The sequence below is a fragment of the Marmota marmota genome, unplaced genomic scaffold, assembly GCF_001458135.2.
Source record: "Marmota marmota marmota unplaced genomic scaffold, marMar, whole genome shotgun sequence".
Classification (NCBI taxonomy): Eukaryota; Metazoa; Chordata; class Mammalia; order Rodentia; family Sciuridae; genus Marmota; species Marmota marmota.
In genome coordinates, this window is record NW_025999932.1 from 37,472,555 (window position 1) to 37,497,662 (window position 25,108).

The 25,108-nt window shown below is 37.9% G+C and overlaps 2 protein-coding genes and 1 long non-coding RNA gene across 9 annotated transcripts in view; 1 reads left to right on the forward strand and 2 right to left on the reverse strand.

The window, feature by feature from the left end:
* Rcbtb1 (RCC1 and BTB domain containing protein 1) overlaps positions 1-20,317 on the forward strand; it is a 30,378-nt gene extending 10,061 nt beyond the window's left edge. For 4 of the 5 annotated variants that reach the window (XM_015484273.2, XM_015484272.2, XM_048800909.1 and 1 more), the window contains 8 exons: positions 2,261-2,419; positions 3,845-3,952; positions 4,352-4,494; positions 5,497-5,687; positions 7,967-8,093; positions 9,822-9,973; positions 10,575-10,705; positions 18,098-20,317. In XM_015484273.2, the coding sequence (XP_015339759.1) occupies positions 2,261-2,419; positions 3,845-3,952; positions 4,352-4,494; positions 5,497-5,687; positions 7,967-8,093; positions 9,822-9,973; positions 10,575-10,705; positions 18,098-18,238 (1,152 nt within the window). In that variant the 3' untranslated portion in view covers positions 18,239-20,317. Of the gene's footprint in view, positions 1-2,260; positions 2,420-3,844; positions 3,953-4,351; positions 4,495-5,496; positions 5,688-7,966; positions 8,094-9,821; positions 9,974-10,574; positions 10,706-15,496; positions 16,678-18,097 lie in introns of those variants that run through there. The other variant, XM_015484274.2, reaches the window with a different exon arrangement.
* Positions 1,424-9,168, reverse strand: LOC107141025. The gene is made up of 3 exons (XR_001503377.2): positions 9,114-9,168; positions 5,951-6,027; positions 1,424-3,745 (listed from the first exon to the last, which is right to left on the reverse strand). It is a non-coding gene; the product is annotated as an uncharacterized LOC107141025 (long non-coding RNA).
* Positions 20,139-25,108, reverse strand: part of Setdb2 (SET domain bifurcated histone lysine methyltransferase 2) — a 72,923-nt gene continuing 67,953 nt past the window's right edge. For 2 of the 3 annotated variants that reach the window (XM_015484276.2, XM_048800908.1), the window contains exon 10: positions 20,139-23,156. In XM_015484276.2, the coding sequence (XP_015339762.1) occupies positions 23,002-23,156 (155 nt within the window). In that variant the 3' untranslated portion in view covers positions 20,139-23,001. The remainder of the gene's footprint in view (positions 23,157-25,108) is intronic. The other variant, XM_015484277.2, reaches the window with a different exon arrangement.

A 25,108-nucleotide genomic window follows, 5' to 3' on the forward strand; every position in this document is an offset into this window, starting at 1 on the left:
TTCTGTATTTCTGAATTGTCTGTTGTGATGTTGCCTTTTTCATCCCGTAAGGTAGTAATTTGGGTTCTCTCTCTCTTCTTCTCTTTGTTAGCGTGGCTAGTGGTCTATCAATCTTATTTATTTTTTCAAAGAACCAGCTTTTAGTTTTGTCAATTTTTTCAATTGTTTCTTTTGTTTCGATTTCATTGATTTCAGCTCTAATTTTAATTATTTCTTGCCTTCTACTGTATTTGCTGCTGATTTGTTCTTCTTTTTCTAAGGCTTCGAGGTGTAGTGTGAGGTCATTTATTTGTTGGCTTTTCCTTCTTTTAAGGAATGAACTCCATGAAATGAATTTTCCTCTTAGTACTGCTTTCATAGTGTCCCAGAGATTTCGATATGTTGTGTCTGAGTTTTCATTTACCTCTAAGAATTTTTTTATCTCCTCCTTTATGTCTTCTGTAACCCTTTGTTCATTTAGTAGCATATTGTTTAATCTCCATGTGATGTAGGATTTGTCCTTTCTCATTTTATTATTGATTTCCAATTTCATTCCATTATGATCAGATAAAATGCATGGTAGTATCTCAACTCCTTTGTAGTTGCTAAGATTTGCCCTGTGACATAATATATGGTCTATTTTTGAGAAGGATCCATGTGCTGCTGAGAAGAAAGTGTATCCGCTTGATGTTGGGTGGTATATTCTGTATATATCAATTAAGTCTAAATTATTAATTGTATTATTGAGCTCTACGGTTTCTTTATTCAACTTTTGTTTAGAAGATCTGTCCAGTGGTGAGAGAGGTGTGTTAAAATCTCCCATGATTATTGTGTTGTGGTCTATTTGACTGTTGAACTTGAGAAGAGTTTGTTTGATGAACGTAGCTGCACCATTGTTTGGGGCATATATATTAATGATCATCAAGTCTTGCTGGTGTATGGTTCCCTTGAGCAGTATGTAGTGTCCTTGTTTATCCCTTTTGATTAACTTTGGCTTGAAGTCTATTTTATTTGCTACAAGTATGGACACCCCTGCCTGCTTCCGTGGTCCGTATGCGTGATATGATTTTTCCCAACCTTTCACCTTCAGTCTTTGTATGTCTTTTCCTATCAGATGAGTCTCCTGTAGGCAGCATATTGTTGGATCTTTTTTTTTAATCCATTCTACTAGCCTATGTCTTTTGATTGGTGCATTTAAGCCATTAACATTTAGGGTTACTATTGAGATATGGTTTGTATTTCCAGCCATATTTGATTATGTAAATTGTTTAACATGATTTGTTTTTCCTCTCTGCTTAGTTTTTCCTACACCCAGACTCTTTATCTTATAAAAGATACTGTATCTGATAAACATTCACTCTCCATCCTCGCTCTCCCAGCTCTTGGCTACTGCATTGTACTTTTTGTTTTTATAACTTTGACAACTCGTGGTGCCTCATAGAAGTGAAATCATACAGTATTGTCATTTTATTGACTCGCTTATTTCATTGAGCATGGTGATTTCAAGTTGACAGAATTTTTAAAGGCTGAATAATATTCCGTTGAATATATATCATGTTTTGTTTTTTATGTTCATCTGTTGTTAGATACGTTGTTGGATATATCTGCTTTTCTATTGTGAAATTTTTCTATTTAAAAAAAGACCATATTTGTACTTGGCATAGCTTGTAGCTAAAATGATTGGGGGAATACTCTTCTCTAGCATAACCTGTGTCATATAGTCAGAGGACTCCCTTTTGGTAGAAGAAATTAATCTTGTGTGTGTGTGTGGTGCTTTGCACATACACATGGCTATACCACCGTTCTACCATTGAGCTACAGCCCCATCCCTAGAATTCAGTCTTAAGGGTTGAGTGTCATACTGTTTTCCAAGACCACAAATCAGGGGGCTGGGATTGTGGCTCAGAGGAAGAGTGCTCACCTCGAATGTGTGAGGCATTGGGTTCGATCCTCAGCCCCACATAAAAATAAAATAAAGATATTGTGTCTACCTATAACTAAAAAAAAAAAAAAATACTTAAAAAAAAAAAAAGACCACAAATCAGATATGTATAATGGTGTTCTGGACTTTTTTTTTTTTTTTAAATGACCTTATTCCTTAAGATATGTTTTGTTTTTTGGTGTATTTGTAATGATTCTGGAGAAAATAACTTCCCCAGCCTGTAGTAGGTGTTATACCTCTTATTCATCCCTGGATCCATGCTTGTCTTAAAGTTACTGTCTTGTTCACTGTACAACACTCTAAGCACTCGTTTTTTTTTCCTTTTCCCTTCTCTTGTAGGTATTTGCTTGGGGCTATAACAACTGTGGCCAGGTGGGATCAGGATCTACAACAAACCAACCAACTCCTCGAAAGGTTACCAACTGTTTACATATCAAGAGGGTGGTTGGCATTGCCTGTGGTCAGACCTCTTCCATGGCTGTGCTGGACAATGGTGAGGTGAGCCTTCACTCCCTTCCTAGTCCATCCCCTTTTAGGAATTGTCATTGGGAGCAATGAGCATTGGAGGGAAGAGGGCTTTGTGTTGTCAGCTCCATTGACCTCTAACTGATCATGAGGACTGGCCAGAGGATGTTTGCTCCTCAGAGCGATTTCTTTAAATCCCAAAATTTACCTGCAAGTAAAGATTCTGGTATGGCTAAATTTTGTTTATTGCCTAATGCTTATAAGTATTTGTGCTTAAAGAATTTGGTATCACCCTTCTTTCCTAGTGAAAGTCAGCTGTGCTTTCTTTAGTCAGCTGATAAAGTCTTTGTAGAGCTACTTACTGCTTCTTGAATGTTTGATCATAAAAGGAAGCAACTTGCTAGGGCGGAATTTTTTGTCCTAATTGTTGTTGGCTACTTCAGCTACCCTCACCTTTGAGCTGATAGTTATGTCTAAGAAATTATTTTTGATTGCAGCTTCTACTTTATCTTGCCACTTATTGATTTTTCAGTGCATGAAAATTATGCAAAGATACTTCTGTAGACACAGATTTTATAGCATCATGCAGTGGGGCCATAGAGTGCTTTCGAATTTACTGAGTTCTTATCTAGTTTATTTAATTTGAGGTGGGCAGGTACCAGGGATTGAACTCGGGGGTACTCAAATACTGAGCCACATTCCCAGCCCTATTTTGTATTTTATTTAGAGACAGGGTCTCACTGAGTGCCTAGCACCTTGCTTTTGCTCAGGCTGGCTCTGAACTTGCAATCTTCTCGCCTCAGCCTCCCGAGCTGCTGGGATAACAGGCATCTCAGATATGTCCTTTGCTACTTTCACCTGGCGTTTTCCTTCTAGTCTTTTGTCACTGCCTGAGGTGTGTCCAGCCAGGCCTACCAGCTTGTCTTCTGTCTCTGTCCCTGACACATTTCCATGCCTTCTGCCTGGATTGCTTTTGCTTCAGCTCTGCTCAGGTCTCTGCTTTCTGAAGTATTCCCCAAACGTTCTAGGGCTAAGCCCTTGCAAGCTCCTCATTATCCTGTGGTGCCTCGATTATCTCTGTTTCAGCTCTTACTGTCTACAGAAAATTTGCCTCTGTCCACCTCCCATGTTAAACCATTACCAAAGACTTGGATTCCTAGTACTTTTCACAGTGTCCTGACATACATAAGTGCCTCATAATTGTTAATGATCCTCAGCTTCTTCATCTATAAGACAGAAACCAAATGACTTCTCCAAGGCTTCTCAAATCTAGTAAGTCATGGAGTGAGAACTGATACCAAATTCCGCCATTCTTCACCCCCAAAATATCTTCTGTTTGGAGATTAGTTACAGGATCACCTAAAGTAGAACATGGGTGTTAGAGTACTGATTTGTTTAGATGGACTGGATTTAGATGGATCCAAAGCCCCATTCTCTCTTTTTTCTCTCTGCTCTTAGGTGTATGGCTGGGGTTACAATGGCAATGGTCAGCTGGGCTTGGGAAACAATGGTAATCAGCTGAGCCCCGTGAGAGTGGCAGCTTTGCACAGTGTGTGTGTGAACCAGGTACGTTTGGGAGCCTCTTGTCAGCTGGTGTCCATCCAACTTTCCTGTTCTGACTTGGAAAAATATCGGAGGTTTACTCCTTTTCTTTTTTTCCAGTGGGTTTACCCCTCCCCCCACCTGGAAATTTCCAGTTCCCTCACCTTCCCTATTTAATATTACATCTTCCCTAAATTCCCACGAGGAGGAGGCACATGGTGCTGGCATATCAAGTGACAAACTGGTGGTAAAATCCAGTACTCTAAGATTTAGGCTTTCCTAATGCTTTTTAATGTTCTAGCAAATGTCAGTCCACACCTGACGGTGAATTGGCGTTCTACAGAAGCTGGCTGTAATCTCTGAGATGCTTTCCCTGCCCTTCCTGTTGTCCTCCTAATGGTAACGATTTATGTTTACTTGCAGATTGTCTGCGGCTATGCACATACTCTAGCACTAACAGATGAGGGCTTGCTCTATGCCTGGGGAGCTAACACGTATGGGCAGCTGGGAACTGGCAATAAAAATAACCTGTTAAGCCCAGCACACATCATGGTGGAAAAAGAAAGGTAACTTGGCTGAGCTGTGTCTTGGGACTGTGTGTGTGTGTGTGTGTGTGTGTGTGTTTGTGGTCTTTGGTACTGTGAGAGGCAGAGCTGTGGTGTTTGGCTTTATGACTCTTCCATTTTATTAACATTCTCATTTGGAATAAAATGGTTTTGAGTTCCAGCCAGAATGAACATGGAGTTAGTATGATTCTCATGCAGCTTTCTGAAATAACCACCTGTGATTAATATGAATGCATCTTGGCATAATTCTGACAGATTTGGTGTTACCCCTTAAGTGGGGAAGTAAAATGGGATCTGTGATTATGTTGAAATTCAAATTGTACAAACTTTCCCTGTTTGCCAACTAAATGCACTTATAAATAAATAAAATCTCTTAAAAAGACGTTATCTATTTAAATATTAATTTGAGTTAATGTGTCTTACTGGAATAGATGCTTAGTGAACCAGGTTGTGAGGTCTCATCCACTCATTCCGGAGTGTTGACTTGTGGTTCTGGGACCCTGCCTAGGAAGTGTGTTGTGAAATGCAGGGCGAAGCCTTAGTCCCTTCGGATGGGAATGTTCAGAGTCCATGACCCTTTGCCCAGTGTTTATGAGCCTGATGAGTGTTCTGAGCTCTGGTAGAAGTGGGAGAGAAAGCCATAAGGAAATGGTTTATTGAAGATGTTTGTTTTTACTACACTTAAATTCCCCAGAATAGTCAGGACATTTTTCAGTGTCTACTTTCCTTCCTTTTTCTTCGGTTTCTAATCTGCTTTTCTAAGTTTTCCTTAACCGTACATATTATTTATCCTAACTCGGGATCCTAGTTTATCTGAAGCCATCAGGAAAGGAGAGACACAGGGCTCTTTTGGTTTTGTCGATGTGATATGGCTGCTCGCATTTCTGGGTCTTGGGCTGTTTTTTGAGGTGTTCCAAGCATAAACTTTTTAATTTTGTGTGTCGGGTGTGCTGAGGGCTTCTGTGGTAAGGAAGTGACATGTATTATTCTTAAACTTTTCAGAGTAGTGGAGATTGCAGCCTGTCACTCCACCCACACATCTGCCGCCAAGACCCAGGGAGGGCACGTGTACATGTGGGGCCAGTGTCGGGGCCAGTCAGTGATCCTGCCTCACCTCACCCACTTCTCCTGCACCGATGACGTGTTTGCGTGCTTTGCCACTCCTGCTGTTTCTTGGCGCCTTCTGTCTGTAGGTAAGAAGGCTCAGGGCTCCTTCCACCAAGGAAGAATGGTACTGTCCACTGACCACATAGCAGTTCCTGCATGTGTGCTAGTTGTGGGCTCTTTTAGGTTCTAGAATGTTTTATTTTGCATTTGCTTTAATGTTTTTCCCCAGTGATAACCACATTTAAGGATGTCATTAAATATTCCCATAGATTCTTTTTTCCCTCCCTAAGTGCTTCCTTTTAATTGAGATCAAATTTACATAACATAAACTGGACACGGTGGCACATACCTGTAATCCCGGCAGCTCTGGACTGAGGTGAGAAGATGGGGAGTTCAAGGCCATCCTGGGAAATATAGCAAGATTGTCTGAAAGAAAGAAAGGAAAAAAACAAAACAAAACAAAAAAAACAAACCAAAAATCTTACATAACATAAAGTTAACCATTTTTTAAAGTATACAATCCAGTTGAATTTAGTATATTCATAGTGTATATTTATCATTTCCATCAAGTTCTGAAATGTTTTTATCATTCCAAAAGAAAATCTTGCACTCAATGAGCACCACTCTCACCTCACCCCCATTGTCATGAGGGCAAGAGCACATTTAGGACAAATTAAGCTGCAGCTCAACTTAATGTGAAATAAACTGAACATTTCCTTTAAATTCATTTTGTCAGTGTCTTTAGTGCTCTCTCTCTCTCCCTCCCTCTCTCTCCTCTCTCTCTCTGTGTGTGTGTGTGTGTATCTCGACACATGATTAGAAAAAATTAGTTTGCTGAATGGGACTGTTTGGCTCTTATCATACACAGGTAGCATGTGTAGCCTAAGCGCAGCTGTATAACATGTCCTGTGATTTCTATACACTGCTCACTGGACCTGTTTATAAAAGGCTTCCTCTGGTTCTTGCATCTTAACATGGCCTAGACATCCTTTTCAGAACAGTGTTGTGACATTTTCAGTGTTAGATTTGGAAAAAATGTGGTTGCTGATTATTTCAGTCCTAGATGACTTCTTTCCCTTCCAGCCACTAAGTCAGAAGTAGGTTTCGATCTCCTGAGTGTTAGGAAGAAGGTCAGATGGTGAATTCACATCTCTGGGGAATAATTCTTCTCTGAAAGGTGCTATACTTGTCACTGGAAACAAAGAAGGGGTAGAGTCATTTCCACTCTGTGACAGATGCAGAGGCGGCAGCACTCACTAGAGCTTCTGCTTAGGATGGTGACGTAGCCATCTCCACCTCTCCACTCTGCCCATCATAGTCATTTCCTGTCTTTGGTCCTATAGTGATCCAGGCTCAGGATCAGGGAAAGACTGGCTTTTGAGAAAGTTTCCACTTTTCGTCCTCAGCCAGGAGGGCTCTGCATTGTGGGGTTGAGGCAGAGCTGCAGGTCAATGTTAGAGGGCTAGGGCAAACCATATTTCCTTCCTCATTTATGAAGTTAAGCCTGGGTTTTAGCTGAGCTCTTTGGTGAAGCCACTGTTCTCAGCTTGTGGGCAGTTGAAACCTTTCTCCAGTGTCCATAGCAGCTTTTTTCAATGCTCGGTGAGGACCTCTGGAGTTTATTTCTGTTGTCTGCCTTCTTTCTTTTTTCCTTCCTTTGTACATGTGAAGAACGTGTTTCATGAGTTCACTCAGGAGCCTTACTTTCCTTCAGGATAGTGCAGTTCTGCTTATTTGGCCTCATCACAGCAGTTCTTGTTGAGTGATGTCGCTTGCTCTTGTAAAACTGCACCCGTGTTACTAAGTGCATCTGCTTAGTTTCTAGGTTGTGAGGATTGCTTATACATTGATTTTTAGGGTTAAGAGGAATGCTTAGATTTTAGATGATTAGGAAAAGCCATGTCTCTGCTTAAGAACCTAACTGCTTAGCATGACCACTTGGTAAATTTGTTTCAGGCCTCCTTGATTTGAATATTGCCACTTCAAAGAAGAGCAGAGATGTTCTTAGTCTTTCACTCAAAGAAAATTGACATATTCTTAGTCCTAGAAAAGAACCTCCTCAATTGTGAGGGAGTTACTATAGCCTTTTGAACCCTGTAACTGGATCTTTTTTTACTCCCATTTCTCATGACTAAGCATGTAAGACTGGTATTTGGCTTATCCAAATACTTATTGTTATGGTAGTTTGTAGATGTAGGACACTTATTTTAATATTGTGAAATAGATTTGTCAAATAACTCTCTTGAACAAAAATTGAATGGATTTAGCCACCATGCTGCTGCTGATGATGATCTTTTGGAAGTCTTTCAGATCTTAACTCTGTCTCCTGAGCTTTCTGTATTAATAGTGTGTTTGTTGCCTTCAGAGCATGAAGACTTTTTAACAGTTGCAGAGTCACTGAAGAAAGAATTTGATAGTCCAGAAACTGCTGATCTCAAGTTTCGAATTGATGGAAAATATATTCATGTCCATAAAGCTGTTTTGAAAATCAGGTATTTTTCAATGAACTTAGAGACATCAATAACTTTGTTTTCTTTTTGCATTTTCATTTATTATTCCACAAAACGGATACTACAAGGAAGTAGTCTTGGCAATAGAAAGAAATGTCACAGCTGAATATTTTTGCAGATGCTTATCAAATCCATTTATTATCAAAAAGTTTCATGTATGCTCCTACAACTTATAGGAAAAGTGTATTGGGGGAGTGTTAAGTATTTGTCTTTTTTTTTTTTTAAGGATCTTGGGCTGGGGATGTAGTTCAGTGGGATAGAGTGCTTATATAGCATGCACAAGGCCCTAGGCTTGATCCCCAGTGCCACAAAACAACAACAAAGTCTTGAGTATTTGTTTACATTGGAAAATTTGTTTACACATTACATATTTGCTATTAAAAGTTCATTTTTCCCAGTTAGAAAACTCCCATAGTTAGGAGAAAAGTTAAAGAAAAAGTTCTTTAGATGTAGTAAAGGGCAGGAGTTCCTTGTATAAATATGAGGGAACTATGCATTTATTAACATCTGGGCTATTGCTTCTGACGCTACCATTACAGAGAAAAGGTATGTAAAATCAGAACACTAACAGGCTATTTACACATCTTTTTGGAAATTTAGTTAAAAATCTATTTGCAAAGTAATGCACTTTAGGGGAATTGAGAAGCTATATACCATTCATTACTAAGGCCAACATAGCTGAACCACGGTATTGGCTGAAAAGATGAACTGGACTTTTGTCTCTGCCAGTGACCCCTGTGTCCTTTCATTGCAGTTTTCTGACCTGTACATTACACCCACTTAGACAACTCTTTCTTTTTAACTTTTCAGATGGAGTAATTATGTAACTGAGCCATTTTTTTTAAGTATTTTGAATGGGTTTTGAAAGTATTGTTTGCCCTTTGTACCATATCACTTTAAATGATTTACAAAAAATGAAAGCATGTTATACTGTAAGAAAATCCAGTATCAAGAAATCAGTTACTGGGGCTGGGGATGTGGCTCAAGTGGTAGCGCGCTCACCTGGCATGCGTGCGGCCCGGGTTCCATCCTGAGCACCACATACAAAGATGTTGTGTCCGCCGAAAACTAAAAAATATTTAAAAATTCTCTCTCTCTCTCTCTCTCTCTGTCTCTCTTTAAAAAAAAAAAAAAGAAAGAAAGAAAGAAAGCAGTTACTCATGCAGGTGGATCTGTAAATACAAATCAAAAAGACCTGCTTGGGTTTTCTTGAAATATGTGACTGTGCTAGTGAATGTGTTTTATAGATACATTTATGGCAGGCCTGGGAGGGAAGGAAAGAGAGTGAGCAGGCCACTCAGAGAAACAAATAGAGAGTGATGGTTGTTTGGAGAGAAGTCGGAAAGGAAAAAAAAACCAACTATCCTGTCAGATAATGGATCAGTAAGAAGCTTAATACAAATCAGTTAACATTTAAACTCCTTTTAAGAGTCAATTAATTACATAAAATTTAAAATTAATCATTTCAATGTTGTTAATATGTAGCCAAAAGTTTTGAACTCTCATTTCTGAATTATTTATTTATTTATTTATTTATTTATTTATTTTCATTATTTAAAATGCACTTCTGTATACTCTGTTTTTTAAAAATAGCAAATGAGCCAAAAAACTTGATCAGAAAGGGGTTGTTAGGTTGAAACAGTAGTGCTCTACTACCAGTTTGTCTGACTTCATCACCTTCCTCAGGTAATTTTTGCTAATGTGTTTTAGGTGTGAGCACTTTCGATCCATGTTCCACTCATACTGGAATGAGGACATGAAGGAGGTGATAGAAATAGACCAGTTTTCTTACCCCGTGTATCGTGCCTTTCTCCAGTACCTCTACACAGACACGGTGGATCTGCCGCCCGAAGACGCCATAGGTACCTTAGCCCGTGTGGTCAGGAACATGTCTCTTCATGCCTTAGACTAGTGAAATATAAAAAGTTCCAGGTGTATGGGCTTTTATGTCATTATTAAAAGAAGTTTGAAGTAAATGTTTTTAAAAACAGTTCTGGATAGTTATCATAGTTAATAATTATGGACAGTTTATAACTGGACTTATATAAAGTATAAGTTACTAATTAACTTTGCATTTTGGAAAAAAATAAGGGAGATTCCATTTCCCCTCTTCCTTTGTACTATAGAAGAAAATGTAAAATGAGTATAGGAGAGGTATGTTTAGAGGTGGGAGAGTTTGGGAGTAAGACAATTTACATACTCAAATTCAGAATATTTGCTAAGAGGGCTGGGGCTGTGGCTCAGTGGTAGAGCATAGGTGAGGCACTGGGTTCGATCCTCAGCACCACATTAAAAAACAACTAAAAAAATAAAGATTAAATTCTTAAAAAGAAAAAGAATATTTGCTAAGAAACTTGTGACTTACCCACATAACTGTTTACTAAAATGTTTAAATGCATATGTTTATAAATTAGGGAAATTTATTATAAACTAGATTAAACCTCTTATACTTTTTACTTCTAGGTCTTTTGGATTTGGCAACATCTTACTGTGAAAACAGACTGAAAAAACTTTGCCAGCACATTATCAAGCGAGGAATCACTGTGGAGAATGCCTTTACACTATTCTCTGCTGCAGTCAGATATGATGCAGAGGTAACAAAACAGTGAACAGCAAACCAAAATCACCTGTAGCTCCCTGTGCTCCTTTACCCCCCTTCTCTCACGTGGCCCAAGGAACAAATGAGTAACTTCGCCTGTTTAGGGATTCCGTTAACCAACTGATCCAAATGAAATCTGGTCTTTCTCCTTTATTTTCTGTTCATTGTTTCAAAATTGGTTGTTCCTCTACTTTCATTCTTAACTAAGATCAGAACCTAACTGACTGAGGTCCCAGCAGCTATGCAGCAGGTTGGAACATAAAGTGCTGCACCCAACTGGACTGACAGGCAGCGAGCTTTAGCTTCTAGTCTTTCTCAGTGTCCACGTGTCTGTCAAGACCCACAGCTGTCTCCCCAACTCTACCCTTTCAGAAGCCCAGGATGCCATATAATTTTTATCTATGTGTGCTCCAGAATTCTGTCATTGTCTGATTATTACTCACAAGTATTCATGTGTTAAGAACTTGCTGTGGACTCCTTTCTGTTTGTATTTGCACTGGATTGAGTTCCTAATCTGGGATTCTCAGATCTCTACAGTCTGAATTAGTGGGCTTTGGTGAGTCTTAAATTTTGTGTATATAAATGTGCATTTTCTTGAGATTGAGAAGCAGAGCATCAGATTGTAAGCTCTTCATGAGCAGGAGCTGTACCTTACTGTATTGCCTGGCATGTATTAGCCATTGGATGGTAAATGTTTGTTGAACCCCAGGAAACAGTATCTCCTAAAGGATGCAGTAAGAAGAAGGTTGGTTTTATAAATTTATAGAAAATAAAAGGTAGAGAGGATATTGGGTATGGTGACTCATGCCTTTTGGCTCAGTGACTCGGGAGACCGAAGCAAAAGTATCTCAAGTTTGAGGCTAGTATCAGTAACTTAGTGAAGTACTGTTTCAAAAATAAAAGGTCTGGGGATGTAGATCAGTGGTAAAACACCCCTGGGCTCCTCCCTAGTACCCCCCCCACAACACCCTCCCCAAAACAGGAGGAAGAGGGATCTGAGATGTCTTAGCTAAGGTTGGTGTGTTAAAATGACACAATTAGCCTATTTTTATAGGTATTTTATCATTTTACAAGGCGGAATACCTGTAATGGAATTTATCGAAGATCCATGCTGTGGCCTTTGAGGTAATGGAGGACAAACTTCATAATCTATCACTTAGGGATTGAAGTTGACTATTACGTCTTACATTTTCAAAATGTATCCTATTTTTGTTTGGGGTTATGTTTTGATTGTAAATATTTGATAAGGGCAAATGTAGCTGACTTTGCAGCCTGACAGTAGTAGATGGAAGACTAATCAGGATAAACTGTTTCTAGTAGAAAATGGAGGTAGCAGTTTTCTTCCCTACCTTCCTGTGACACCTTGAACCTCTGTATTAGAAATTCTGTTTCTTTAGATTCCTTTTCCATCCCATGATATAATTTTAAATTGGATCAATGCTTTTTCCTCTCCATTTGGCAATTAATTCCAGAATCTCCCCTGTGTGTGCCCACATTCCTCTTTGTTCAAAAGTTCCATACCCTGTAGTAGGACCTTGCTGTCTCACGCTGATCAGATCAACCTGGATGGAGACAAACATCTTAGAAATTTCCTCCCTTCAGTTAAAATCTACCCCAGAAGGTTTATAGGAAAAGCCTAACACCACTTCTACTCATAGCAGCCGACTGTTTCCTTTACTAATTTTCATTTTTCTTATGTTAACTATAACACATTTTGAAAACTGTTCCTTTAGGGAGACTGCAAATAATACGTGATTCCCTGGAGCCTGTTGCATTGTGGGCATACTGCCAGCACTCAAAGTACACGTTAAATGATTGAATTATATTTGAAACAGCTCACTGTGAAGAAGTGCTTTAAAAAATATTTGAAATCCCATAAGTGTTACATATTCAATGTAAAAAAGAAAAATTAGAGAATTGAGAAAAGATAAGAGAGAAATGATTACTTCTTTCTATGATATATTTTTAAGCTTTTGATATGAGTATCATTAATTATAATTAATTGGTTAATGTGCCTTTACTTTTTATTTCCTTAATACTATAGAATATAATAAGTCAATAACTATAGAGTACAAGAAAATCACACTTTATATATAGGTGTGTGTATGTGTGTGTGTGTGTGTGTGTATATATATATATATACACACACGCACACACATATATTCATATATGTTTATATATATAAAATGTTGATTGAAAGCTGCTAATGAGTCAGATTGGATATTAACTTCAAGAACTAATTTTGACAATGCTAGAAAGATGGAGGCTACCTGCTTCTCACATTTCTTGTTTTCTATAAAAAGTGATTGTGACTCTTCCATGTCCCCTTTGACAGGATAATTTTGAAGGAAATGTACACAAAAATGTGTGGACTCAGTAGTTATAAGGATTTTTTAAAAATCAAGCTGGAGCCCTTGCATTATGAATGCATCATCAAACTTTCTCCGAGTTTTATGAAGGACTTGAGGAATGATTGTTTAAGTATCCCCTAATACAGACCCAAATAAATATTGACATCAAGGGAGAAAATGGGAATAAAATATTAAGATAGTTCAGTACCATATTATAAAAATCTTGAAATGCTTAGTATTTATACTGATTCTTTTTAGGAAAACCTACATGTAGTTGAACGTGATGAGAAGTAGTTGGCAAGTACTATTTACCAGAGCAGAGAACTCTCCAAAAAACCTTACTTGCTGAGCAACTTCTGTCTACAATTTTGTATGGGTGGGAAGCAATAAGTATGGGTACAGGACTCTGTGACGGTGGTTTTGGATCTGAGCGTTGGAAAGCTTAATACCAAAGCTAGATGGTTAGCATTATTTCTTCTCTTAGAGGGCTAAATTAAGTTTTTTCAGATCTATAGGTCATGAAATTTTTTTGTGTGTGTGTGTCACAGGAGAAAAGGACCTTTATTTTTCTCACGTGATAGGACATTTATATACATTCCTCAAAATAAAACCTTTTATACTTGAAATGATATAAAGTGAACTATAGAATTATGGTTTGTGGGTTTTGTTTTGCAATCAGCAACAGCTTTGGACAGAGTTAGGAGTGGTGGGTGATCCTGCTCCCTGCCCCCAATCTGGAGTATATCTGAAGGTGGCTATGACACGAGATATCCTGTCTTCACTCAGTCCAAGTTGGTCTTCTACACAACTATTAGTATTTGATTATTTTAGCTTTGGAATTTTAATGCTAGGTAAGTACTCTAAAAGTCTGCATTAGAATTTTTTAAATTGCGAATATTAAGATCATCAGTTCTCTGTTACTGAAGAAAATATGTGGAGAGAAAATACTTTTTTTCAGAGTGCATATAATGGAAATAATTTTAAACATTTAAAGATATGGAATGAAGCCGGGTGAGGTGGTGCACACCTGTAATCTCAGCATCTTGGGAGGTTGAGGCAGGAGGATCCCGAGTTCAAAGCCAGCCTCAGTATAAAGTGAGGTGCTGAGCAACTCAGTGAGACCCTGTTTCTAAATAAAATATACAGTAGGCTGGGGATGTGCCTCAGTGGTTGAGTGCTCCTGGGTTTAATCCTTGGTACCAAAAAAAAAAAAATATGAAATGAATATATAATTAGATATAAATTAATATATAATTTTTGATTTATTGTAATTGCTAATTACAATAAATCTGATACTTTTTTTTATTTGTAGATGGACACAATACCTTTATTTTGTTTGTTTTTTATGTGGTGCTGAGGATTGAACCCAGTGCCTTCCTTGCACATGCTAAGCAAGTGCCTTACCACTGAGATATGGCCTCAGCCCTGATACTTTTTTTGATTTGCTTTAAAACTACTTTATGATAATTCACCACAGAATGTCACAAGATTTAGTTTCTGATACCAGGAATATTATATGACACCTCTCCATTTTACATTCTTTCCACTTCCCTACTCCATTTCCTTTTATGATGAATTTTTATCATCTACTGGCTAAATAATCCATGATCTATTTTTATTCTCTCTTGAACTTTTAAAAACTCTTTTGGTTAAATGATTCTTTGTTGGGATTGCTTTATCTAACAGCCCACCAGTCCTGTTATAGTTGTGTTATTACTTGGCAAAGAGTTATACTTTCTTGTTTAGTTGCAGAATAAGATGAACAGATCATGCAGGTTTTTATGATATTGAAGTGTGGTCTTGCCAAGCATGATGGCACATGCTTATAATCCCAGTAGCTTGGGAGGTTGAGGGGTTTGCAAGTTCAAAATCAGCCTCAGCAACTTAGCAAGGCCCCTCCCTAAGCAACTTCACAGGACCCTGTCTTAAAATAAAGGGCTGGTGATATGGCTCAGTGGTTAAGTGCCCCGGGTTCACTCCCTGGTAACACCCCTTCACTCCCCAATAAAAAAGTTGTGGTCTCATCAGGATGTTTATCTAAGTGACCTCTCAAAGGTTAACTGACTCAGGCCTTGGTTGGTAAGTTAGTGTGGTAACTATGCCACTCTCTGAGGCAAATGAGCTTGCCAGCTCAGATCTCTTATCTCCTAATGCATTCATATGTGTGCCTTAGCCAAAGTTCAGTTATTTTATTAAATTAGATTTATATTGTTTTCATTATTCTGTAATTTGACTTTTAATATTTGAAACTGCTAAACATTTATTAATATCAAGATATATCACTAGTTCAAACTAATTGGTGGGGAAGGGAAGGCATTTTTTTGGGTATTGGGGATTGAACTCAGGGGCACTCGACCACTGAGCCACATCCCCAGCCCTTTTTTGTATTTAGAGACAGGCCTCTTCTTGTTTTTATTTTTGTTGTATGTGTCCAGGATTTAGAAGAATTCTTGCTTAGCGCCTTGTCATTGCTGAGGCTGGCTTTGAACTCTTGATCCTCCTGCCTCAGCCTGCTGAGTCGCTGGAATTACAGGTGCGTGCCACTGCGCCCGGCAGGGAAGGCAGTTTGATAGAAGCATTTTCATAAACGTATGAAGTGAATTATAATTAGCATCATTTATATGCCTGTAATGTAGTATATTAAAAAAAGTCCTTATGTTCAAGGCAGCTTTTGCACTATTAAAAAGTTACCTCACTTCTCATATATTCTGAAAAGATTTTGAATTCCAAGTAGTAGACTTACAAGTAATAAGGTATGGTGCCAGAATTTAGTGTATTTTCTTTTCCTGTGAATTTGAAGTTATACTATTAAAGTATAACATTTAAAGATTTTTATCTGATATATGGTTTGAAGAACTTTCTGTGCTCATGACTGTCTACTTCTTCCCAAGCTATGTGTAAATTAGTTCACTACTTTTGATTACTAAATAAGATAGATTAAAATGTGACTTTTATGTTCTCGTGGAAAATAATTTAGCCTGTTTTTTAATCACTGGGTTGTAATGCTGAGAGCAATGCTTATCCTTGAATAATCATCTGAGAAGGAATATTTTTGTTGTTTTGCATTTTAGTTTTTTTTAATTTTTTTTTAGTTGTAGATGGACACCTTAACTTTCTTTATTTTTATGTGTTGCTGAGGATTGAACCCAATGCATCAAACATGCAAGGTTAGCACTCTACCACTGAGCTACAACCCCAGCCCGCATTTTAGTTTATTATAATACAAATTCAATTGTAGTTCACTGAGAGTCTCTAAGAGACACAGATCCAAAGCCAGGCATCATGGTGCATGTCTGTAATTCCAGCAACTTGGGAGACTGAGGCAGGAGGATCACAAGTTCAAGGCTAACCTGGACAACTTAGCAAGACCTTGTCTCAAAAAATTAAAAAGGTCTAAGGATGTGGCTCAGTGGTAGAGCAACCCACTGGGTTCAATTGTCTGTGCAAAAAAAAAAAAAAAAGGCTCCAGAGATTGTACTGTCAAGTACGCTTTTTTTCTGGGGGGTGGGGTAGTACTAGGGATTGAACTCAGGGAGCACTCAACCACTGAGCCATGTCCCCAGCCCTGGCATCTCACTGATTTGCTTAGTGCCTCGCTTTTCCTGAAGTCCCCAGCCCTTTTGTATTTTGTTTAGAGACAGGTTTTCACTGAGTTGCCTAGGGCCTTGCTAAGTTGCTAAGGCAGGCTTTGAACTTGTGGTCCTCCTGGCTCACATCCCATAACCGCTGGGATTACAGGTGTGTACTACCACGCCCAGTTCAAATATACTTTGAATTATCTGGAAAATAAACTTAGGCAGCCAGCTGGCTAATAACATATTTGCTGTGGTTTATGTTTTAATTCTGAGTTTAGGGCGTTTTTTGGTCAGGGACAGAGGACTCTTAACATAGGAAATAGTTGTTAGCAGAGGTCTACACTGAGAGCAAAAAAAGAGATCCTTGTTTGTGTGGGACCTTTCCCTCTAAAATTCCCTCCTAATGGTAGCTGGAAATATAAAGTCCAGATCCTGCAGTTCAAATGCCAAGTTCCTGGTTTGATTGAATTTGAGTTATTGACCTTCAGTGTACAACTAACTAGGGGCCAAGTTATAAAAATTAAGCTGTTCTGGGGGCTGGGGTTGTGGCTCACTTGTAGAGCACTCACCTAGCATGGGTGAGGGACTGAGTTCGATCTTTAGCACCACAAAAAGATAAATAAATAAAGGTATTGTGTCTATCTAAAACATTAAAAAAAAAAAAAAAAGCTGTTTCTGCTAGAGGTTTTAGTGTGATTTGCTTTATTATGTATATCTAGTTTCTTATATCCATTCCAGGTGCCTAATTTAGTAAGTTTTTGTTCCAACATTTGAAGGAATAAACAATATTAAGAGTTTTGTGGGGTGTGAAAGGATACGTAAGCGTAGACAGAAATCAAGGTTTTAATCGTTCTGGTTTCCCACTTGTATATATTACTTTTTTTCTGAATGTTGGTAGGCGGGTGACTTCCCAGGTGTCTGCCTAAAAAATCCAATTTATTTAAATATATTTCTCTGGTGTTGACTTCCTGGTAAGTATGTGGTGTGGAAATTACATTTCTTTGTGGCTTTAAAAATGAAGTGATTTTTATTAGAGTGCAAAAGTCAATTTGAAGTTTTGGAGATTTTTAATATATTACTTTAGGTTAACCATAAATCTTTATCTATTTTCTCTTTCTTAAAATAGTCTCCTTAAACTAACCTCACATCTTAATTCTTTTCTCTGATTTCTTACATAACAAAACATGAACTAAGGTGGTTTTTGGCTTTGTACTACACTGTCTTGAGTGTAACTGGACTATGGTAACCAGGGAAGACTGATGCTCTCCCCCACCCCAGTGTGTGGGTGGGTGAGTGGGTGACAGATCCACACTGGAGTCTGGGGAATCATCAAGGGATTTGGCCTCTCCATCAGTGTTTTGGGGGAGGGTGAGCAAGCTGGGATGAGGGGTTTGTACAGAAGAAATTAAAGTTAATAAACAAAGGCCTCTTCTTGTTTTTATTTTTGTTGTATGTGTCCAGGATTTAGAAGAATTCTGCTTTAAGTTTTGCATCAATCATTTGACAGAAGTTACACAGACGGCAGCATTTTGGCAAATGGATGGTCCTCTGCTAAAGGAGTTCATTGCTAAAGCCAGTAAATGTGGAGCCTTTAAGAACTGAAGCCCAAGGCTGCTGGGGTTTGTGTGAGTGCTTTGGGGGCACTGTTGGTGATGTGTCCAGCTTGTGCTCTACGGGTGATGTGATTCTGCAGGTAAAACCCACCAGGTTGTTTTTATCACATCGGAAACAGTTCTCTGTAGGAATATATGAAGGATATTTGGCTTTTCCTGAGCCCATTTTAAACAACTTGTTTCCAGATATGTATATTTTAAATGTGACCTTTCTTATATTGGAGCTAGAACATTGTGAAAGGATGAAAGTTTAGCTTAAAGGAACTTTGAAAAAGGAAGTTGTTGAGAACTCTCTTGGGTCATATAGTACAACCCCTTAGTATCAGGAGCTGTGATTGTGAAAAGAACACAGAGGCTCATCAGGAATTAACAGTGCTGACTAGCAGGGCAGGGGGCCGGGTAGGCGAAGTGCTGCTGTTAGTTGCCGGTCAGCACCTTACTGTAAAGGACGGTTAGAATTGTGTGAAAGTATGGTTGGTGTGTATTCACTATTGATGGCTTTTTAAACTTTAAGATATTAACAAAAGAATATTCCATTTAACTTATTTAACGTTGAGTTAAATCTACTGAAGTAATTGAGTAAATTTCTAGGTTAACCAGGAGCAGTAATATAGAATTATCCATGAAAAATTAATGATGAAAGAATCTTTGTTTGGATAAAGGTGAATGTTTTATTAATTAGAGTCTCTACTACTTATCTCATGGTGTGTCACTATAGTAAGGACGAATTTGAAAAATGGGATTTAAATCACCCCTTCACCTTTTCCCCTATAAATGCTCACTCATAAGAAAAAAAATGACACATATTAATATACTCTTGCCTTCCTGCTAGAGCTGCTAAATCATCAGATCTGCTATTATGACTTGAAGAAGTGGTCTTAAAACCACCTTTCTTATAAGGAGTAATGGAATTTGCTTCATTTATTTTATCTAGGCCAAATTCCGTCACACACTGGCTTATTTGAAACTTCACCGTTTTTCAATTTGGGATTTTCCTCTTTTAATTGTGTTAGCTAATACTATTTAGCAGAATTGAATTTAAAGGGATCCCAAGATCATGTTTTTTCAACAAAGATCCTATACACAAGTTAGAATTATTATCTTTTGGTTTGGTTATGAAATGTGACTCTGGGATATAACAGTGTTCACTTTTATCACATGTTCATTGAGCTTGCTTTAAGAACAAAACTTTGTTTAGCTCTCTGGTCCATGGACTCTTGTCCATTCGTGTGAATTCTCTTAGTTTCCTGCTTAGAGAGGACACTGTGAACTTAGCGCCTGAATTTGTTTTCAGAGCTATATTCGTAAGAGAGAAAATATGTTGCAGCTACTATTTTAGCACTGTTCTTAAATATGTGTATTAGGGTGAATGGAGAGTGAAGCTCCAAAGACAATTGTTGATAGGCAAAATAAGTACAAACCTTAGAAGTCCCATCCCTTTTTTCTGGATCATATCACAAGTGACTGAAGCCCAGTAAATTAGTTAAAATTAGTTCTGCACCATGATAGAATTTTTCTTGCTATATTGATGAATGCACATTAATTTGGCTCTAATGGGTAGTATTTCTAACAATTACTATTCTGTAGGATTATGGTTTGAACTAAATAAGAACTTCAGTATGTTTACTATTGCTTACTTGAAAAAAATTTCTTCAAAAAGCACAAGATGAAGTGGTAGATCCATATCCATAGATAGTTCATTCATTCAGCAAATATTTACCAAATTCCTAATACAGGTGAAGAACCACTTCTCAGATTACTAATTTGTATGAGTGTGTATGGTAGTGAAGAGAACATGTCCTTCAAAAAGTACTTGAGTATTTTTTTTAAATATACTCTTATTTTTCTACTACTTGGTTTTATTGTTAATCATAGTGGGAGATGGAAACTGTTCTTTAAATTGATTTTTATTTCATTTGATGTAATAATGGAAGCCAAAGTGTTCACATTTCTTAAAATATCCCTACTGTACTCTTGGACTTCTTACTGGAACAATGTTTGATACTCTAGTATACAAGTGGTATTTATGTAATGTTTAAAATGATATTAATAAAGTACTCTGATAAGGCAGGCATCTCTTAGAGTTGTTTTTCCCCATTTAGAAGTCTGCAGTATGCAGCCCGGAGTAGGAAATTTTGATATGTGGGACATCATGGATTAACTTGGCTAACTGAAACAAGCCAGTCACAAAAAGATAAATCCTGTGTGATCGTATTCATAAGGTTCATACCTGGAATAGTCAGGTTCAGAGGAAGAAAGTGGAAGGGTAGTTGTCAGGAGCTGGGGAAAGGAGAATGAGTTGTTTGAGTACAGTTTTAGTTTTACAAGATGAGTTTTTTTTTGATGAATGGTGGTTGACAGTTGTACAATATGAATTTATTTAATGTTACTGTATACTTAAAAATGGTTGAGATGGTAAATTTTCTTTTACAAATATTTTATCACAGTTTTAAAAAATCAGTAGTAAAATTCTTAGCTGGTAGAAGGCTAGAAATAAGAACTGTGAACATGTTCATTGCTTGATTCTCGTATCCACACAGAAATGCTAGAAACTTTATTCCTGTTGAAAGATAGTACAATTGAACTGTCATGTCTGAATCCTCTTGGGATGCTCATAAATGAAAGAATACCTCTTGCCAGGAGCACATAAATTTTTAGGGGATGGGAGATAAGGTTAGGAATTAATGACACAATAAGATATGAATATTTTTTCATAAGAAAAAAAAACCAAATAGGGTTGATATGACAAGCAGTTGTTCTGAACAAGGATGGTCTGTGCAGAAGAGGGGAAAATGGTGCTTTTAGCTCATTTCTAAAACAGGCATAAGTGGCGTGAGCAAATGCTTAAGAGGTTGGGGGCTAATGAACCTTCTAGAACTTACCATAAGCAAGTTTATTTGGTTAAAATGGAGATAATAAGCCAGTGACTATTAGTCAATAATTATCACCCAAATGCCAGGCACGGTGCCCTGTGCTTCATACCTTTTCTTATTTAGTGGTCACGTTTTGTCTCATGAAGTGAAATTAGGCTCAGATCTATTCAGTGATTTGATTACGGTGTTTTAGTAATGACAGGGTGGAAGCACCCTCAGGTCTGTTTTAGCAGTTGCTGACTTTATGACCCCCAAGTATAGGATGCTCCATTGTGCCAAATGACCTACTGTGAGTGACAGATTAAATTTGAAAGTAGAGACAGTGCTTTTTAATAAAGATCATGACTTTAAAATCATTAGTCACATAAGCTTTGCTTTAAGATGTCATAGTGGGACAGGAAGCTAACATTAATCTCATCTAGACCAGGGGAAGTCTTTATTCAGCAAGGCTCAGATGGAATCTTGGCTTCTGCATTTTTAAAAGGTCCCCAGCTGATTCCAGTGTGTAGCTAGATTTAAAACCACTGATTTATTTAGTCTTTTGTCCTTTAGGTAATGATTTGGACTAGACCTGCCATTAAAATGGGAATGGAGTGTCTTTTTCTATTTCATAATCTTTCTTCAATAGATGTTTTTGATTACTTATGCTTAGGGGACTCCATTCAAACCCATTTTGACATGCAGCATTGTAGTGATTTAGAGAACTTCAGTCCGGTGTGATGGCACACACCTGTAATCCCAGCCACCTGGGAGGCTGAGGTGGGAGGATTGCAGATTCAAGGTCAGCCTGGGTAATTTTGCAAGACTGTCTCAGAAAAAAAAAGGGTGTGTGTGTGTGTGTGTGTGTGTAGGGAACTGGGGCTGTGACTCTGAGCTAGAGTGCTTGTCCAGCATGCATTAGCCCAGTATTTGCCCCCCACACCATCCTCCCCAAAAAAGGTCAGGGGATTTAGAACCATAAATGGGAGAATGACAGCAGTCAGTGGTGGTATGGGCACAAAAATCTGAATTGTGTATTGTTAGACTGAAAAAAACTTTTTAACTATTATTTTTCTTCATTCTTATATATTCCCACTTCTGTTCTTAGTAATAGCCTCACTTTATAGATTTTGGTGTTTCAAAAATGATAAATGGTCAGGGGGGAATGGGGGAAGAGGGAAGGATGGGAATGGGAAAGACAGTAGAATGAACTGGACATAACTTTCCTATGTTCACATGTGAATACACGACGAGTATGACTCCACATCATGCACAACCACAAGAATGGCAGTTACACTCCATGTATGTGTGATATGTCAAAATATATGCTACTGTCACGAATAACTAAAAAGAACAAATTTAAAAGGAGATGATAAAATGGTCATATAATAACTGGCTGAAAAGAGATTTCTAAAAAGCAGACTGACATGAAGACAGGTAAATCTGGTATAAGTGGTACATACATACCTATTACTCTCTGAGAGCCATTATGGGCTGAAACTAGTCTCAAAAATTATGGATTTTGATGCATTTATTGTACCAATGTTTCTTGAGCAGACTAAGTGCTGGGAATATGACAGTGAGCAAAACAGCAGGATAATGGTGAGAAACCACAGAAATCATTTCTGCTATCAGAGATCCTATACTCTCATGGTGTGAAGTGAGATGTAGCTAAACTAGGAAGTAGTATGAAGGAAAAGTAATCTCAGTATAAGTGGAAAACTGTTATGAGTCCCATCCAGTGGGCAAAAAGCCAATCAGCAAGAGCTTAAGAGCTGGTGGGGATATAGTCTGGGCCCCAGAGAGGGATGGGCTGAAGGTGTGTGGCTCTTGGGCTGGGTTTCTGGTTTAGGGGCTACTTGCAGTTTCACATGACCACTGGCTTAAGAAATGATGGTCTTTAGGAAGACAGAGAGGATTCTGAAGTGGAACTTGACCTGAGGTCTCTGTTTTCTTGAAAAGAGCACAAGGTTTGTTTTAAATCCTGAAGTAGCTCAATGTCTTCCTTCAGCTGCTGCCGCATTTCTTCAGATTCATGAATTTTATTCTCTATTGCTTTGAAAAGAAGAATAAAGTGACTTTAGATTATTCAGTGGTTTCATGAGAAATAATGTGCTGTTTCTAGCCTCTTTCACTTGCAAGTACGTAGTCCACAATGCTTGTGCCTTGAGTGAAAAGACTAGAGTATTGTGAGTAGAAACTGGTTTCTTTCTGACGGCTTCCTCTTCTCATTCAGGATGGGATTCCAGCATTTATCACACATAAAGCTGGTAAGTCTAAGATTTTTATGAGTTTGTGGCAGAAAAAAATCCCTATTGTTTATCTTTGAAAACTTGAACACTTAATATAACCCTCATGCTATGTTATGTGCATTTGTTGAACGTTGATAATTGGAGAGAGAATGTGGCTAGAACAAGGATATGGGCAAATCTTTCATAAAGATGCATCCAATATTTAATGTTATATAAAAGCTTTTTGTTTTAGAAGTAGATTTTTATTGTGGAGTAAGAAGATGCTTTTTCATAAGGCTTTATAAATAAGGCAATATAATTTTAAAAGCCTTAAAATTTGTTTTAAAATACATCATCTTCAGAACAACCACACACCTGCAATTAACTCTATACATTATTAAGGCTAAATTAAGCTAGAGAATATCAAGTGTGGTGTCAAAGTTGAGCCTTTTCAGCTGGTTCTCATGCAGTTCCAAGTCTCCTGGTGCCCTGCATCCCTGCACGGCACTATAACAGATGGACTCCCAACCATCCCACCCAGTGTGACAACTGACAGGCTCTAAACATGTAACTATGTCATATGAAAGAGTAAGATAAGTCTCCCATAAAAAGATTTTTAGAAGATTTTAAAGGCTACCTTAAATAAAAAAGAGAGATACTCTTATTAGCAGACTGAAAGATATTATTTGGGGTAAGTTAAAAAAATTTGTTTCTGTTGCTTATAAATGTAGTAAGACTACAAATAGAAATGTATAATGTAAAACCCAAGTGTGAAAGTTGTGTATGTTTAGATAGGGATATGAACTATATGTTTTCTCAAGGAAAACCTAGTGTCTTAGGACCATTTCCTGACAAAAACATCTATAGGGCGCTGTCTTGTGCAGGGTCAGAGGCAGCCATTCACATCAAGTTACCTGAGAATCTGATCCCCCACTCCTCCCTGGGAGGTGCCTTGCACCACCTGCCTCCTGTGTGCAGCGGCCTTGACAAAGGTCAGATCACAATCATAAGTAGAAAGCCTTGAAGGCTTGAGCTTTCAGTCTGTGAGCAAGACTCAACAAGTGATTGGTCTGCCTCCTTTCAACTGAAATACCCTGAGTTTCTCTTCTACAAAAACATCTTGACTATTCTTTCTTTCTTTAATATATATATTTTAGTTGTAGGTGGACACAATGTTTTATTTTTATGTGGTGCTGAGGATGTCTCACACATGCTAGGTGAGTGCTCTACCACTGAGCCACAACTCCAGCCCCTCTAATTTTTTCTTATGAACTTTAGAATTATCCACAATGCCCCTCATAAGATATTAGATTTGAAGAGATTATATTTGTTGGGAGAACTAAACCTGACTTTTTTTTTTTTTTTTTTTTTTTTACTGGGGATTGAACCCATGGGCGCTTAACCACTGAGTCACATCCCCAACCCCCATGTTTTTATATTTTATTTAGAGATAGGGTCTTGCTAAGTTGCTTAGGGTCTCACTAAATTGCTGAGGCTGGCCTTAAAACTCATGATCCTCCAGCCTTAACCTCCTGAGCTGCTGGGATTATAGGTGTGTGCCATTGCGCCACACACCTATAAGGCCTGTTGTTTCCTTTATAATGAGTTTCTTCTCATTAAACCCTAAAGTATTTGTATATAGGAAATTTGGAAAATTCAGCATTAAAAGAACAGACAAAAGAAATTACTACAATCCAATACCTATAAGAAACTGCTCTTTTTACTGAGTGCTGTTTTCCTGTGTGTCTATATATGTGTATATATATATATATTTAT